General features: G+C 46.7%; 1 protein-coding gene across 2 annotated transcripts in view; it reads left to right on the forward strand.

Moving 5' to 3' along the window:
* MERTK (MER proto-oncogene, tyrosine kinase) overlaps positions 1-16,784 on the forward strand; it is a 133,659-nt gene that overhangs the window by 23,390 nt on the left and 93,485 nt on the right. The window contains exon 2 of one of the 2 annotated variants that reach the window (XM_001086951.5): positions 8,324-8,744. The exons of the other annotated variant lie outside the window; for it this stretch is intronic. Within the exon in view, the coding sequence (XP_001086951.3) occupies positions 8,324-8,744 (421 nt within the window). The remainder of the gene's footprint in view (positions 1-8,323; positions 8,745-16,784) is intronic. 2 annotated transcript variants of the gene reach the window in all.

The raw sequence follows: 16,784 nt of genomic DNA on the forward strand, positions 1-16,784 counted from the left end.
TTCTCTAAATCACAAACCCACCTGCAGAAGGACTGTAGGGCTGTCTGATAGCAAATACCTTCAGCAGACAGCACGACTGGCAAGGAAACAGCGCACCTCTGGAATAAGGTGCATCCTCTTGGCCTCTTGGCCGTGCATTTATGTGCCATATGTCCATGTGTGCTTGAGGTGGGAAGCAAAGAACCACTAGGGGCTGAAAGATAAGCCCTCACTCTCTTGCAGCCTCCTCTGGGCCTCGTTTTTATTTTATTTTTATTTTTGGTAGAGACTTGTCTCACTCTGTTGCCCAGGCTGATCTTGAACTCCTGGGCTCAGGCAATCCTCCCGCTTCGGCCTCCCAAAGTGCTGGCAGCCACCATGCCTAGCCTGGGCCTCTTGAGTTTAAGGCTGAACTTTTTTTTTTTTTTTTTTTTTTTTTGAGACGGAGTCTTGCTCTGTCGCCCAGGCTGGAGTGCAGTGGCGCGATCTCGGCTCACTGCAAGCTCTGCCTCCCGGGTTTACGCCATTCTCCTGCCTCAGCTTCCCGAGTAGCTGGGACTACAGGCGCCCGCCACCTCGCCCAGCTAGTTTTTTGTATTTTTTAGTAGAGACGGGGTTTCACCGTGTTAGCCAGGATGGTCTTGATCTCCTGACCTCGTGATCCGCCCGTCTTGGCCTCCCAAAGTGCTGGGATTACAGGCTTGAGCCACCGCACCCGGCCAAGGCTGAACTTTAGAGAGCTCAGCTGATACTTCCGCCCATTTTATTGTTGGGGAAGGAATAGAAAGAGCAGGAGTAATGGGTCCCACAAGTTGGTACTCACTCCTGCCATCACTCTAACTCCGGTAGAGGAGCTATTCCCCTCTCTTCCCAGGTGCCTGGGATCGTAAAGCAGGCTGATGGCACACAGCATCCTGGGGTGGAGTGCTGGGGTGGGGTGGAACTGAACAGGGTTCACCAGCCAGCACCCTCAGTCCCACAGGGCTGCCATCTGCCCTGCTCAACCCTCTTCCCACAGCATGGAGGGACTCCAGGGCCAGGGACGCTGCTTGCTGCCACATCCCCAGCCACTACCATAAGACCTGCAGTTTTAGTTGCTGCTGCTTTCTTTATGCACCTTGGTGATCACCTTGGGCTGTGATCATCAGGCTTCAAGAAAATCAAAGGAGCTCATGTTACGAAAGGCTTGTGGAGACCATCCCTAGAGAGACCGAGAGATGCCTTAGAGCTGAGAGCCCCTTGCATCCCAAGCCCGATGTATATTTTTTCCTCTCACTCACGGCTGGCAATTATATTACTCTAGTATTACCCTTCCCCATGCATTGTCCAAGACAGACATCACTGATGAAACTCAGCCCTTATCCCCGCAGGGCCCAGACCTGGCTTTAGAAATTCCTACTTTAGGTGGCCAGCAGGCCAGGGTTCAGATGCAAGCCGATAACAGCCATGTCAGCCATTATCTTTGGAGTGTGCTGGTGGACTCGATGCCTATCAGCTCCTACTGCTGAGATCCTTTTGTCCTCACGAGAGTTCAAAGAAGTTATAGAGCTTTCCTGAGGCCATCCCTTGAAGTGGTGAGGAACTGGGTGGGCCTCAGCCCTCTGACTGCAGAGCTGCTAGCTAACCTCTGAGCAGCACTGCCCGCCAGCCCGTCTGCCATTGCACACTGCACTTGACAAGTGCTCAGCAGGGATCCATGGATTTGAGGGTAGGATTCACTAGTTGATCCCATGGAAAACAGCATTCTTTACTGGCGTGCCCTAACCAACCAATTTTGAGTCTAAGAGACTATTCACAAAGCCCCTAAATGTCTGAGCCCCTGTCATTGTGTGTCATAGGCATGCTGACAGTCTCTCCAAGTTCCGCCTCCAGCCACAGCAGTATCCTTGCCTGGACCACCTCTCTTCCCTACCCACCCTTCAGGACCCTCTGCACGTCACACCCGTTTATTCTGGAAATGTTAGCCGCCTGTGACTCCATGCCTGTCATCATGGTGGGTTTAGATGATGCCACCTCCAGCCTTCAAGGAAGTTACAGACAAGTATGTTCAGAAAAGCAGGGCAAACTCACATAGAAAAATGGGCAGTGTGTCAATACACATTCATTAATCATGTCCCTTGGGCATGTCCTGTGCTGGGGGCTGGAGAAAGGTGATGGAGACAAAAGCCCTGACTTTAAGAAGCAGATGTTAGGGCTCTGGTCAAAGGCTGCATGGTGATTGGAAACACATGGGCACAGGGCAGGGGTGCTGCACCACACAAGTCCAGGACTGGATGGAGTGGCCTCTGGAGTTGGTAAATGCAGCTGCTGGAGCAGCTGGGCGGCTACTCTCGGACCTGAGTGAGAGGCTGGTGATCAAGGCAGCTTAGCAGCACTCGTTGATGTGAAGTTACAATTCCACTCCAGCGGTTTATGCAGTCCACATGAGGAAGCAACCCTGGAAGAAAGTGGGAGAATAAAGTGGAGATTTCTTGTGAATTCCACCCAAATTACAACCAGAGGCACCCCACTTTTCCATGTCCTATGGAGAAAGGACCACATTTGCATTAAGTCTTTGATATGGGTAAGCCTTTCAGTCTGAACTCATCCGTAATCACTCCCCAAAAATAATTTTGAGAGTATTCCACTTTTGTGGGGGAAAAACAGAGGGAAAAGATACATTATACAACCAAAGTAATAGAAACAGTGGAAAAATTAGCAACTTAAAATATAATTTCTAATTAACCATTGCCCCAACCCTTGGGTCCAAAACCTTGGAACGGTTTTTGTTTTGGCTTTTTTTTTTTTTTCTTCACATTTTGTAGAATCACCCAGGGCCCCCACATAGGGCTGGTGAGGTTATGCATTGCACAGCTCCAGAGAACAATTTATACACCTAACAACGACGTGAATGGCAATACCACCCCCCCTAAAATTGGGCAGTACGAGCCTCAGCAGTCTCATCAGCCACGTGGGGGTCCAGCCTCAGTCCCAACAGTTCTCAAGGGTTAGTTAGACCATGGAAGATTTTTATTAACTCATAATAAAATGAGAAAATAATTAAAATAATAGCTAACATTGAGGGCTTACTGTGATCCAGACAGTCATAACTCCTTTATTCCCGTTGGCAACCCTATGAGGCGCCATGGTTACCATCCCCACTTTCCCTACGAGCAAACTGAGCCTGAGCAGCCTCGAGCCACCAGCTGTCCACTCCTGAGAACACTCCTTTATGCCAGGATCGCGTCTTTCCTCAATATTTGGTGTCAGACTGACTTTCCTTTGTGGAACACTGGCGGTAGTGAGGATGCTGTTGCTGTCAGCTCCCTCTTCTCTGTCTCCTGCATCCTTCCTTCTCCTCACTGACTGCCCCTGTAGTCAGGTCTTCACTGCCTTCCTGGAAGGTTCCCGCTTCCTGCTCTTCTTCCTCCTACTCAGCCAGTTGCTGGTGCCAGAATGCCCTTCATCAAGCCCAGCTCTGAGCCTTGCCCTCCCTTGCTCAAACGCCTTCCAGGAACTTCTCCTGCCTCAGCTGGGATTCAGGGCTCTCCACATTCAGCCTAATTTTGGTTTATCTCCCGTTTGTGTTCTAGCAGAGTAGCTCTATTCTTCAGCTAAATTGCTGTTCCCGGACTGGTTGGGCTACCTCCTGTCTCTTCAGTTTCCCACCACCTTTGACCCTAGCGGCCCCAGGCACCTTCTCCATCCCTCCTCAGATCCATCCTTTACTCACTCATTCAACAAACCTATTTTGAGCACCTCCTATGTACTGGCTGTAGTGTAGGTGGTAGGTATCATGGAGCTTTTAGTCTGGCTGTGGAGAAAGAACTGGATGAGTAATCGTAAGATGTGTTACAAAAGGGTCCTAGCGCCTAACCTGGGGGTGCTGACCATAGGAGGTTAGTCAGAGAAGGCCTCCCTGATGCTATGGGCAGCCTCCCCTCCCCACCCCCAGTTAGCCGTGTCTAGCTCCCCTTTAGCTCCTGGGACCCACTGTGGCTCTATTCCTGAAATAAGTCTCTTTCTTTATCCCATTTGACTGTCGTAGCAAATCTTGAACCCAGGAGGTGCTATACAAATATCTGTTGACAATCAAATCATTCTGTCAACTTCTGGTAAATCAAATTGTGCAGATCAGATTTTTTTTTTTTTTTTTTTTTTTTTTTGAGACAGAGTTTCGTTCTTGTTGCCCAGGCTGGAGTGCAATGGCGTGATCTTGGCTCACTGCAACCTCCGCCTCCCAGGTTCAGGCGATTCTCCTGTCTCAGCCTCCTGAGTAGCTAGGATTACAGGCACCTGCCACTACGCCTGGCTACATTTTGGTATTTTTAGTAGAGATGGGGTTTCACCATGTTGGCCAGGCTGGTCTCGAACTCCTGACCTCAGGTGATCCACCCGCCTTGGCCTCCCAAAGTGCTGGGATTACAGGCGTGAGCCACTGTGCCTGGCCCAGATATCTTTTAAACCATCTAGAGTGTTGAGTGATTTCAGGGTGGGTTTAGTGGCTCTCTGACTTCAGTGGTGTCACCTTAGTGGGTGGCCTTGCCCGTAACCAAGTTAACACTTTGTTTAGTGAACAGCTTGGCTCATGGAAAACTGAAGATTATACCCCAAGTTGTAATCAGAGGTTACTATCTTGCAGGGTTGGGCTTACAAAACAGACTTTCTTTTTTTCTTTTTTTTTGGGACGGAGTCTCGCTGTGTCCCCTAGGCTGGAGTACAGTGGCGTGATCTTGGCTCACTGCAAGCTCTGCCTCCCGGGTTCTGCCATTCTCCTGCCTCAGCCTCCCAAGTAGCTAGGACTACAGGCACCGACCACCGCACCCAGCTAATTTTTTGCATTTTTAGTAGAGACGGGGTTTCACCGTGTTAACCAGAATGGCCTCGATCTACTGACCTCATGATCCGTCCACCTCGGCCTCCCAAAGTGCTGGGATTACAGGCGTGAGCCACCGCACACGGCCAAATTCTTTTTTTTTTTTTTTTTTTTTTTTTTTTTTTTTTTTTTTGAGACGGAGTCTCGCTCTGTCGCCCAGGCTGGAGTGCAGTGGCGCGATCTCGGCTCACTGCAAGCTCCGCCTCCCGGGTTTACGCCATTCTCCTGCCTCAGCCTCCTAAGTAGCTGGGACTACAGGCGCCCGCCACCTCGCCCGGCTAGTTTTTTGTATTTTTTAGTAGAGACGGGGTTTCAGTGTGTTAGCCAGGATGGTCTCGATCTCCTGACCTCGTGATCCACCCGTCTCGGCCTCCCAAAGTGCTGGGATTACAGGCTTGAGCCACCGCGCCCGGCCTACACACGGCCAAATTCTTATGGGAATTTCTATGTGTGATTCTAATACCTTTTAGAAAAAAAAAGGTCCCATGAGCCAATGCGCCCGGCCCCAGGCTTTCATTTTATATTGTATATGCTTCAATAAATATTTGAATTTTTTCACAACAAATTTGTTAGCTTTCTAATTAAAAATTTAAAATATTCTTAAATAATTTAAACCAGCGAAGGTATTATTTGCTTCTCCCACTTCCCATTTTTGCCTTCTAAGAAAGGGACCTATATTTAAAGGGTGGAAAAAGTAATTTGGATTAAACCCCTGACTCCTGAGTCCTCTGTAGCTCAGTGAATAGGAAGAACCACAGATGAGTGTGCCCATCCAAGTGGCAAAGGTGAATTGTCAAGGCTTCAAAGTACATGAGTAAAGGGTCAGGCGCGGTGGCTCATGCCTGTAATCCCAGCACTTTGGGAGGCCGAGGTGGGTGGATCACGAGGTCAAGAAATCGAGACCATCCTGGCCAACATGGTGAAACCCTGTCTCTACTAAAAATAGAAAAATCAGCCAGGCATGGTGGCGTGCGCCTGTAGTCCCAGCTACTCAAGAGGCTGAGGCAGGAAAATCACTTGAATCCGGGAGGCGGAGGTTGCAGAGAACTGAGATTGTGCCACTGCCCGCCCTCCACTCCAGTCTGGTGACAGAGCGAGACACCGTCTCAGAAAACAAACAAAAACAAAGCCTACATGAGTAAGTAGAGCACCCTTGAGGGAGCTCTGCAGGCATGAGACAAACAGCCAGAACATGCATTGCTGCAGAAAGCAGCCACACGTCAGAGGAAGAGGAGCCCCCTCCTCTACCAAGAGCATAGGCCCAGCCTTGTGAAGGTTTGCCTGGCATGTGGGCTGTGGGTGACTGGAGAGGCAACGGTCCCTGTCTGTTGTCATCCTGATCTTCACTCCTTGGCATAAGTGAGCACTCCCGTGACAGCACATTCATCTGTCTGGACAGCTGGGCTCCAGGCCAGTCCACAGCTGACCCACATAGCCCTCCCCTAAAGCACACAGAAGGCCCTACACTCCCACACTCACCAAGACCTCAGGATAAGGAAAAGTCTTCCTGTGTTCTTGTAGGAAAATCTCTTCTCTCGTATCTCACATGGATCCTGACTCACTAAGGAGGCAGTTCCCAAAGGCAACAGCCATGAGAGTTGGCCCCCAACATCGAAGGGGCCTGGGAGGGAGCAGTTGCTGGAATGGGAGAGGGAGCTGCATGGCGAGGGCTCCCAGACAGAGGTATGCCCTTCAGTTGAGGCATATGTGCTGACCACAGTGGCTTGGCAGAGAGGAAGCTAGAGGGAAAAATTCCCAGATCTCTTCTCTTCTGCCCACGATTTCCTGCTTATATCTCCCATTAGCCAATTAAATACTTAATTGAATACTTAAATTTAAGAAATTCCAGCCTGGGCACATAGCCAGACTCCCTCCCTACAAGAAAAAAATTTAAACTAGCTGGACGTGGTAGCATGAGCCTATAGTCCATCCTACTCAGGAGGCTGAGGTAGGAGGATCACTTAAGCCTAGGAGATTGAAGTTGCAGTGAGTTACTGCGCCCCTGCTCTCCAGCCTGGGTGACAGAGCATGAAGGCCCTGTGTCTTTAAAAAACAATTATTTGTTGTTCGTCTGAAATTCAAGCTTAACTGGGCTTCCTGTGTTAGTTGCTAAATCGGGCACAACTCTGAGCAGAGAACACCCTACTCCCTGCACACACACTCAGGAGCCCAGCAGGGCATGATGTCCTGAGCATGGCAGGAGGCCAGCCCTTGAGCAAGGATGGAGCCCCCCGCCATATACCCCCAGCCACCAACCCATAATGTAGAATGCTGGGCCTATGTCTCTCTCACCCATCTGTCTCACGCACTCCCTGCCAACGTATTTGAATAGATAACAACCAGTGTGGAATCTTATGTCCAAAATGCCACTCAGAAAGCTAAAAGTACAGCTATTAGGAGCCTTCCCTTGCTCAGAAACCATCTAAAAATACTTGTGGACCAGATGAGATGAAAACATTTCCAGGTTTATTCCAGCAAGCAAGCATTTTCCCGGAAGCTTCAGTATTCCATAGCTGGTAACTTAAGCACACTCTTTTTGTTGTTAAGGCACAGCAATTGTAAACTCATCTCTTTGTGACCTTGAGCAGCCCATCTTTTTTTTTTTTTTTTTTTTTTGAGACAGAGTCTCACTCTGTCACCCAGGCTGGAGGGCAGTGGCACGATCTTGGCTCACTACAGCCTTGATCTCCTGGGCTCAAGCTATCCTCCTGCCTCAACCCCCCAAGTAGCTGGGACTACAGGTGCATGCCAACACACCCGGCTAATTTTGTTTTTTTTTATTTTGTTTTGTTTTTCTTAACCTTGAGCAGCTTTTTAAAGACTATTAGCCAAATTTGTAGCATAGTCTCTGACAGAGCAGACAAAGTTATTTATTTTGAGACAGGGTCTCGCTCTGTCGCCCAGCCTGGAGTGCTGTGGTGCCACCTTGGCTCACTGTAACCTCCGCCTCCCAGGTTCAAGCTATTCTCCTGCCTCAGCCTCCCAAGTAGCTGGGATTATAGGAATGTGCCACCATGCCCAGCTAATTTTTGTATTTTTAGTAGAGACAGGTTTTTGCCATGTTGTCCAGGCTGGTCTCAAACTCCTGACCTCAAGTGACCCTCCCGTCTCCACCTCCCAAGTGCCAAGATTACAGGTGTGAGTCACCACGCCTAGCCAAGAAAAGTGACCTTGAGCCCTGCTGTGTCATCACCTTCTTATACTGCTGAGTTGGGCATGAAGGACTTGGAATGAGTCAGTAAGAAGAAAAATTTCGTTTTTGGTAGGGGGAGTTATATTTCTTTGGTACTCTTCCAGAGGCGAGTTTATAAATGAATGAACTGGTGAATGAGAATATGTCCAGACGTGTGTTTTAATGAATTCTGCTCATCTTTTCCTGGGGCACAGAGGACACCCCAGTGCTCTGTCTTCGTGGCCTAAGAAGTTGGGAACCTACTTGGGAAACTCTTCTTATTTAAAAGGCTAAATTTTGGATGTTCTGTTTTACAGCGATCACTGAGGCAAGGGAAGAAGCCAAGCCTTACCCGCTATTCCCAGGACCTTTGCCAGGGAGCCTGCAAACTGACCACACATCGTTGTTATCCCTTCCTCACACCAGTGGGTACCAGCCTGCCTTGATGTTTTCACCAACCCAGCCTGGAAGACCATATACAGGAAATGTAGCCATTCCCCGGGTGACCTCTGCCGGGTCAAAGCTCCTACCGCCTCTTGCCTTCAAACATACAGTTGGACACATAATACTTTCTGAACATAAAGATGTCAAATTTAATTGCTCAATCAGTGTACCTAATATATACCAGGACACCACAATTTCTTGGTGGAAAGATGGGAAGGAATTGCTTGGGGCACATCATGCAATTACACAGTTTTATCCAGATGATGAAGTTACAGCAATAATCGCTTCCTTCAGGTATGTGTTCTTTCTTCCTTTTTTATTTTTTTAGTTTTAATTTTTACTTATTTATTTAGAGACACAGTCTCACTCTGTAGCCCAGGCTGGAGTGCAGTGGCACGATCTCACCTCATTGCAACCTCCACCTCCTGAGTTCAAACAATTCTCCTGCCTCAGCCTCCAGCATAGCTGGGATTACAGGCCGACCACCACGCCCAGCTACTTTTTTTGGTTGTTGTATTTTTAGTAGATGAGGTTTCACCATGATGCCCAGGCTGGTCTCAAACTCCAGACCTCAGCTGATCCGCCCACCTCGGCCTCCCAAAGTGCTGGGATTAGAGGCATGAGCCACCTTACCAGGCCTCTTCCTTTCTTTTTATTTTTTATTTTTATTTTGAGGTGGAGTCTCGCTCTGTCACCCAGGCTGGAGTGCAGTGGCGCAATCTCGGCTCACTGCAAGCTCCGCCTCCCAGGTTCACACCATTCTCCTGCCTCAGCCTCCCGAGTAACTGGGACTACAGGCGCCTGCCCCATGCCCAGCTAATTTTTTGTATTTTTAGTAGAGATGGGGTTTCACCGTGTTAGCCAGGATGGTCTCGATCTTCTGACCTCGTGATCCGCCCACCTTGGCCTCCCAAAGTGCTGGGATTACAAGCGTGAGTCACCGCGCCCAGCCCCTTTCTTTTTAAATGTCATTATGCTAATGCTGCCTCAAAAGCAAAAGCCTTCTGTTTTCTGTTTAAGCAACCCACTGGTCACTTTAGAGAGTTGAAGGATAGCTGACTATGTGTTCAATCTGAGCTTGGCAGTGTTGGAGCTGTTGGTTAGCAGATACTCAGGGGCTGGGCCTGGGATGCTACTTCCCACCTGACCTACATATCATATCAAGTACAGCTGGACCCAAGAGCTCTACCAGTGAGTGGGAACAGTGTTTCTTACCAGGTAGGAGGAGACTTCAAAATCACGCTGGCCAGTGGGGCTTTTTAAACAGAGCAATTACTTGAGCTTGAGAGTTCTGGGCTGCAGTGTGCTATGCCAGTTGGGTGTCTGCATCAATATGGGGACCCCCCCCCACCGCCACTAAAAGCAGGGGACCATCAGGTTGCCTAAGGAGGAGTGAACTGGCCCAGGTCAGAAATGGAGCTGGTCAAAACTCCTGCACTGATCAGTAGTGCGATTGCACCTGTGACTAACCACTGCCTCCCAGCCTGGGCAACATAGTGAGACCCTGTCTCAAAAAAAAAAAAACCCGAAAAATAAAAACCAGTGCAGCTTTCTTATCCCTTCAGTTACCCTGCCGCCCCTGCCTTCCACCTCTCCTCACTGCCTCCCAGTGCTGATGTATCCCCCGTGCACTGTGGGGCAGGAAGAGATGGAAAGTCTGTCTCTGGAAATGAGGCCCTAAGCCTCAGACCATCATCTCAGTACTCCACTTTGTTTTTTTTGTTTTTGTTTTTGTTTTTTTTGTTTTTGTTTTTTTTGAGATGGAGTCTCGCTCTGTCGCCCAGGCTGGAGTGCAGTGGCCGGATCTCAGCTCACTGCAAGCTCCGCCTCCCGGGTTTGTGCCATTCTCCTGCCTCAGGCTCCCAAGTAGCTGGGACTGCAGGCGCCCGCCACCTCGCCCGGCTAGTTTTTTGTATTTTTTTTTAGTAGAGACGGGGTTTCACCGCGTTAGCCAGGATGGTCACGATCTCTTGACCTTGTGATCCGCCCGTCTCGGCCTCCCGAAGTGCTGGGATTACAGGCTTGAGCCACCGCCCCCGGCCTCCACTTTATTTTTTAAGAGCAAGCTAGATGAGGTGGGGTGTTGTGTGTGACAGGGATAAGCTAAGCCAGGACTTATATCTGGAATACTCTGTTTTCCCAGAGATCCAGCTGTCATGTCTCAGAATGCTGCAGATGGGCAGGTAGATGCTTCTCTTCTCGCCACCCCTTTTGTATTCTCCACCCTTTCGTCTTAGCCAGGAGGTGTTTTGCTTTTCTGTTTTTGTTTTTTGCATGAGGACTTTGTTGCATACACGGTTTTAGAATTGGGTTGGCCTGTGGTTGTTAAAAGCACAGAATGAGGTCAGAGCCACACAGCGTGGAAGGGAGAACCTTTTTCCTGCAATTCTTCCACTTTGGAACGGAGCCTTCTTTGATCTGTTACATTTTCACTTTCTCTGACATGATACTTGGCACCATCCCACACTGTGTCATGCCTTTTAGTGAATCATTTTGTTTCCTTTTCAGAAAACCACCTCACAATTACCACAGACCTAACTACTTGGGTTAGTGTGCCAACACTTTCACAAGATGTGCCCTATTTTTTCACATTTTTCCCCCAGGTTGTAGGCTTGGTTAGTGGATAACCCCTTAGCCTCCAGGCGAAGAATGCAACTTCCACATTACTCTGGCTGGGTCTCTCCGCAGCCATTCTCAGCCAGTGGCTAAGACTGCTTAGGAGATTTGACTATATTTTTTCTACATCAGCTATAAAAAGCAGCTTTCTTACAATTATATAGACATAGCTTCTGAAGAGAGAAGTAAAACTATCATTTAATAATAAGTGAATGACTGAGGCGGGCAAATCACGAGGTCAAGAGATCAATACCATCCTGGCCAACATGGTGAAACCCCGTCTCTACTAAAGATGCAAAAATTTGCCAGGCGTGGTGGCGCACGCCTATAGTCCCAAATACTCTGGAGGCTGAGGCAGGAGAATCGCTTACACCTGGGAGGTGGAGGTTGCAGTGAGCTGAGATTGCACCACTGCACTCCAGCCTGGCAACAAAGCAAGGCTCCATCTCAAAAGAAAAAAAAAAAGAAAGAAGAAGTGAATGAGGAGTAGTTTAAAGATTTCAGGAACAGCAAGCTGGCACATTGGTCTCATTGGGTGTCACCTAGGAGGGGAGCATAGCCCTACCCTGCTGTCTCTCTGGACTTGGCCAGTGCATGACTGTGGGTGAGCTGCCTCATCTTCCCTGGTCTATTTTCCAAAGGAAGAGATGAACTTGGACCATGTGACTGCCAGCTCTACTTCTGCTCTCAGATGCCATGAGCTGTTCAGAGGACTTAAATTGTAAAGTTTTAAAATTTTGATTAGTCAGTTTCTTGTTTTGGACCCATGTCTTTAGAGTGCAGAAGATGACCTGGGTATTATTTTGAGAACTTTACAAGTTTGGAGTAGAATTTATTCTACTGTTTGTATTCAGCTTATTACATATAAACTCATTCTAAAGGAGAAAAATCTTATTTGACCTCCAAACTAAGCCTGAAAGCAAATTTAGTGATCAGAATTTTTGCAAATGATGAGCATTTCATTGAATTAGGTAGCATACAGGATGATACCAAATTTGCCTGTGTATGATTCTTCAACTTTATTAAGGTAATGTTCAGGGGCACAGTAACTATAGAGCGATTCAGTGAAATAAATTATAGTTGTAAGAGTTAAAGAAAGAGGAAATAAACACGAAATGCAGCTTAACCGTCAAAGATGGGTTTATTTTAGAGAAATAAACCTGAGAGGGGCTTCTGGCCGATTTCAGTGAGGAGCATTAACTTTTATAGCCTAAAAGCATATATTAGTTTTAGGGTAAGCGGCTTATCACAAGCTTGGAATGTTTGTATGTTGGGAGAAGTTTATGGCAGGGTTGGAATGTCTCTGGTCAGAGGGGAGGTTATCTTGGGGCTGATATCCCTCTGGGCTGAAGGGGACTTTATCTCGGGGCTGGCATGTCTCTGGTCGGGGAGGGGTTTGGAATGTTTTTGGTTGGAGATGTTATTTGTGGTTTATGGTCATGCTGACCTTAGCCATTAGGCTGATGCCCTTTAGATTTAGGCGGTTTTTAATCAAGGTGAACTTTAGAATGACAGTGCTTGTCCAAGATTGCAATACTCCTGCCCTGTCAATAGTTACTTAATCAAGATGACAAATATTTATATAATTTCTTGGCAAGAGAGGATGATGTTGGAGACCCTAAACGTGCAGTGTTTTTTAGGTGAGGACATAGAGCCCTGTGAGTAGGGTCACTAGGCAGTGAGCTAGTCTTACTTAAACAGGGAGCCTGATTTGCACACCTGTAGTGACCTCTCTTCTCACATCTCCTGGGCCCTAAGGAAATCTACTGTGGCTCCCAGGAACAGTGAAGAGTTAAAAAATAGTTTTAGGCTTTCAATATATGTAATTTTATTAGAAATTCATTAGCCTGCAATTTTGCTGGAGTTGCCATTAGCAACATCTGTATGGACTATGTTTATTCAAGAGAATATGCAATTAAAATCACTAGGGGAAGAGAACATGGATGTATATTGGCAGGCGTCAAAAGGTCTCTAGAGAGAAACACCTGGTATTTTCAGTTTGGTCATGGGACCTTTTTTTTTTTTTTTTTGAGACGGAGTCTCACTCTGTCGCCCAGGCTGGAGTGCAGTGGCCAGATCTCGGCTCACTGCAAGCTCCGCCTCCCGGGTTCACGCCATTCTCCTGCCTCAGCCTCCCGAGTAGCTGGGACTACAGGCGCCCACCACCTCGCCCGGCTAGTTTTTTGTATTTTTTAGTAGAGATGGGGTTTCACCGTGTTAGCCAGGATGGTCTCGATCTCCTGACTTCGTGATCCACCCGTCTCGGCCTCCCAAAGTGCTGGGATTACAGGCTTGAGCCACCACGCCCAGCCGGGACCCTTTTTTTCTAAAAGGTATTAGGATCACACACAGAAATTCCCATAAGAATTTGGCCGTGTGCAGTGGCTCACGCCTGTAATCCCAGCACTTTGGGAGGCCGAGGTGGGTGGATCATGAGGTCAGGAGATCAAGACCATCCTGGCTAACACGGTGAAACCCCATCTCTATTAAAAATACAAAAAATTAGCTGGGTGTGGTGGTGGGCGCCTGTAGTCCCAGTACTCGGGAGGCTGAGGCAGGAGAATGGCATGAACCTGGGAGGTGGAGCTTGCAATGAGCTGACATCAAGTCACTGCATTCCAGCCTGCACGACAGAGCGAGACTCTGTCTCAAAAAAAAAAAAAAAAAAAAAGAACAGGCGGAATTTATGTGAATTTTTAAAATGATGAGGTCTCTAGATTGAGGAGGACCCCATACTCTGTATCAGAACTCATTCTTTAAATATGACACAATTGTGAGTTACTAGAGACTGACCCTGTGTTTATCTTTCTTTTCATTATACTTTGAGTTCTGGGATACATGTGCAGAATGTGCAGGTTTGTTACATAGGTATACACGTGCCATAGTGCTTTGCTACACCCATCAACCCATCATCTACCTTAGGTATTTCTCCTAATGCTATCCCTCCCTTAGCCCCCACCTCTGACAGGCCCCGATGTGTGAAAGTTCCCCTCCCTGTGTCCATGTGTTCTCATTGTTCAATTCCCACTTATGAGTGAGAGAACATGCAATATTTGATTTTCTGTTCCTGCGTTAGTTTGCTGAGAATGATGGTTTCCAGCTTCATTCATGTCCCTGCAAAGGACATGAACTCATCCTTTTTTTATGGCTGCATAGTATTCCATGGCATATATGTGCCACATTTTCTTAATCCAGTCTATCATTAATGGACATTTGGTTTGATTCCAAGTCTTTGCTATTGCGAATGGTGCTGTAATAAATATATGTGTGCATATGTCTTTATAGCAGAATGATTTATAGTCCTTTGGGTATATACCCAGTAATGGGATGGCTGGGTCAAATGGTATTTCTGGTTCTAGATCCTTGAGGAATTGCCACACTGTCTTCCACAATGGTTGAATTAATGTACACTCCCACCAACAGTGTAAAAGTGTTCGTATTTCTCCACATCCTCTCCAGCATCTGTTGCTTCGTGACTTTTTAATGATCACCATTTAAACTGGTGTGAGATGGTATCTCATTGTGGTTTTGATTTGCCTTTCTCCAATGACCAATAATGATGAGCTTTTTTTCATATGTTTGTTGTCCGCATAAATGTCTTCTTTTGAGAAGTGTCTGTTCATATCCTTTGCCCACTTTTTGATGGAGTTGTTTTTTTCTTGTAAATTTGTTCAAGTTCTTTGTAGATTCTGGATATTAGCCCTTTGTCAGATGGATAGATTGCAAAAATTTGTTGCATTCTATAGGTTGTCTGTTCACTCTGATGATAGTTTCTTTTGCTGTGCAAAAGCTCTTTAGTTTAATTAGATCCCATTTGTCAATTTTGGCTTTTGTTGCCATTGCTTTTGGTGTTTTCATCATGAAGTCTTTGCCCATGCCTATGCCCTGAATGGTACTGTCTAGGTTTTCTTCTAGAGTTTTTATGGTTTCAGGTCTTACATTTAAGGGGAAGAGAAGGGAAAGCATCTGGTCTTTGGTCCTAAAACAGCACCGGTCCAAGTTGAAGATGTGGTTTAGAGTATCTAATGGCCCAGAGCTTTGGTTACTCCTCACACCTTCCATTGCTCTGACACCCTCTTTCCCATAGTGGCCCCTGCTGTCATATAGCTCTCTCCCTTCCAAAGGAAGAAAGGACTGTGATAAAGTCATTTAAGGAAAGCTGTAACATTCACTGACGATGTCATTTTAGACACCAAGAAATAGAGCTATTATAAAAATCAATACACATAGGCAAGTACACGCTAGTTATCAAAAGGGCCTTCCTTGCATATGAAGTTGTTCTTGGCAATTCATTGTTTGTCGGTGGCATAGTTAACTGAATGGATGGCTGAACATTGAGGCAAGTTGGACAGAACTGGTCTCTGTCCTCCTGCTTGTGGTTGTGAACAGAATGGAGGGGAAGGGCCAAATCAAGCATCAGGTGCAGCAGTGCTAAGGTACTGTTGCCTTCAGATTTTAGATTTGTCCTTGAAGTATTGATTTAGAGGAGGAGGAACTGGCATCAAGACTGGGGGAGGTACACTTCTGCCACTCAGGAGCAACCACATCTTGCAATCAAACCTCAGTTAATTGAAACTTGGTGAAGAAAGATGGAAATAATAGGAGCTCATGGGCATGTAAGTACGAATCCCATGTACTCTGGAAAGACTAAGGGAGATTTGGCATCATGCATGAGAGTGTCCCTGAAAGATTTTTGAAACTACTTGGTCTTAGCTCGTGTGTGTGTGCGTGTGTTTAAATTATTTTAATAGTAATATATGTATTTTGTCAAAAACTTGGAAAATACCAAACAAGTACAAATAAAGAAACAATGGCTTATAATCACAACTCTGAGAAAAATTTTCCAAGTATATATAAATAATTTTTTGTATTTTTAGTAGAGACGGAGTTTCATTGTGTTAGCCAGGATGGTCTCGATCTCCTGACCTTGTGACCCGCCCGCCTTGGCCTCCCAAAGTGCTGGGATTATAGGCGTGAGCCACCGCGTCCGGCAAGTCTTCAAAATATTTTAAGGTCTTTTATTGCATAGATGATTACATATTCTGTTTCATTCACTTTATATTATGAACATTTCTGTATATTACCAAAAGTCTTCAAAATATTTTAAGGCTGCTACATGCCACTGTAATCTGCTGTTGTGAAATAAAAGCAAATATAGAAGGATGCAAATGAAATTATCAAATTAAAAATTTTATAATTTTAATTTTTATAAGTGAAAAATTCTTTTTAAAATGCTGAGTTTGGGGCATATACGAGGAAAGATATAACTGATGTTCTGCTCCTAGCCTAGATGCCCTCTTGAGCTAGGCCTGTTCTATGCTAATCATCCCCCTTTTTTTTCCTGTTTCACTTGGATGTCTGTTATTGTTGATGGAGCCGGGAGTCATCTTTGATTAACAGGTGTAGAAAACATTCAGTATCTGCTACAGGTTGAGGTCCCTCAAGAGCGTTCACCTGGCCTCCTTTATGGGACTTGAGTCACCGGGCTGGGCCTCCTCCTTGGTGCTGTAGCCACTAAGCTGCCTTACCTGTATCCAATATCAGCTCGAAACTAGCACATCCGTTTGTCCAGGCTCCAGGACACTGTTCGGCCAAGACCTTTCACTGGAGTCCCCAAAGAAGGGTGTAATTTGGGGTATTTATTATAATTAGCGCTGATGTCTGGGATAGCATGTAAACAGCCCTCTAGCTTGGGTGGAAATGTGCCCCGGTCCGGCG

This window comes from Macaca mulatta, chromosome 13 (genome assembly GCF_049350105.2).
Source record: "Macaca mulatta isolate MMU2019108-1 chromosome 13, T2T-MMU8v2.0, whole genome shotgun sequence".
Classification (NCBI taxonomy): domain Eukaryota; kingdom Metazoa; phylum Chordata; class Mammalia; order Primates; family Cercopithecidae; genus Macaca; species Macaca mulatta.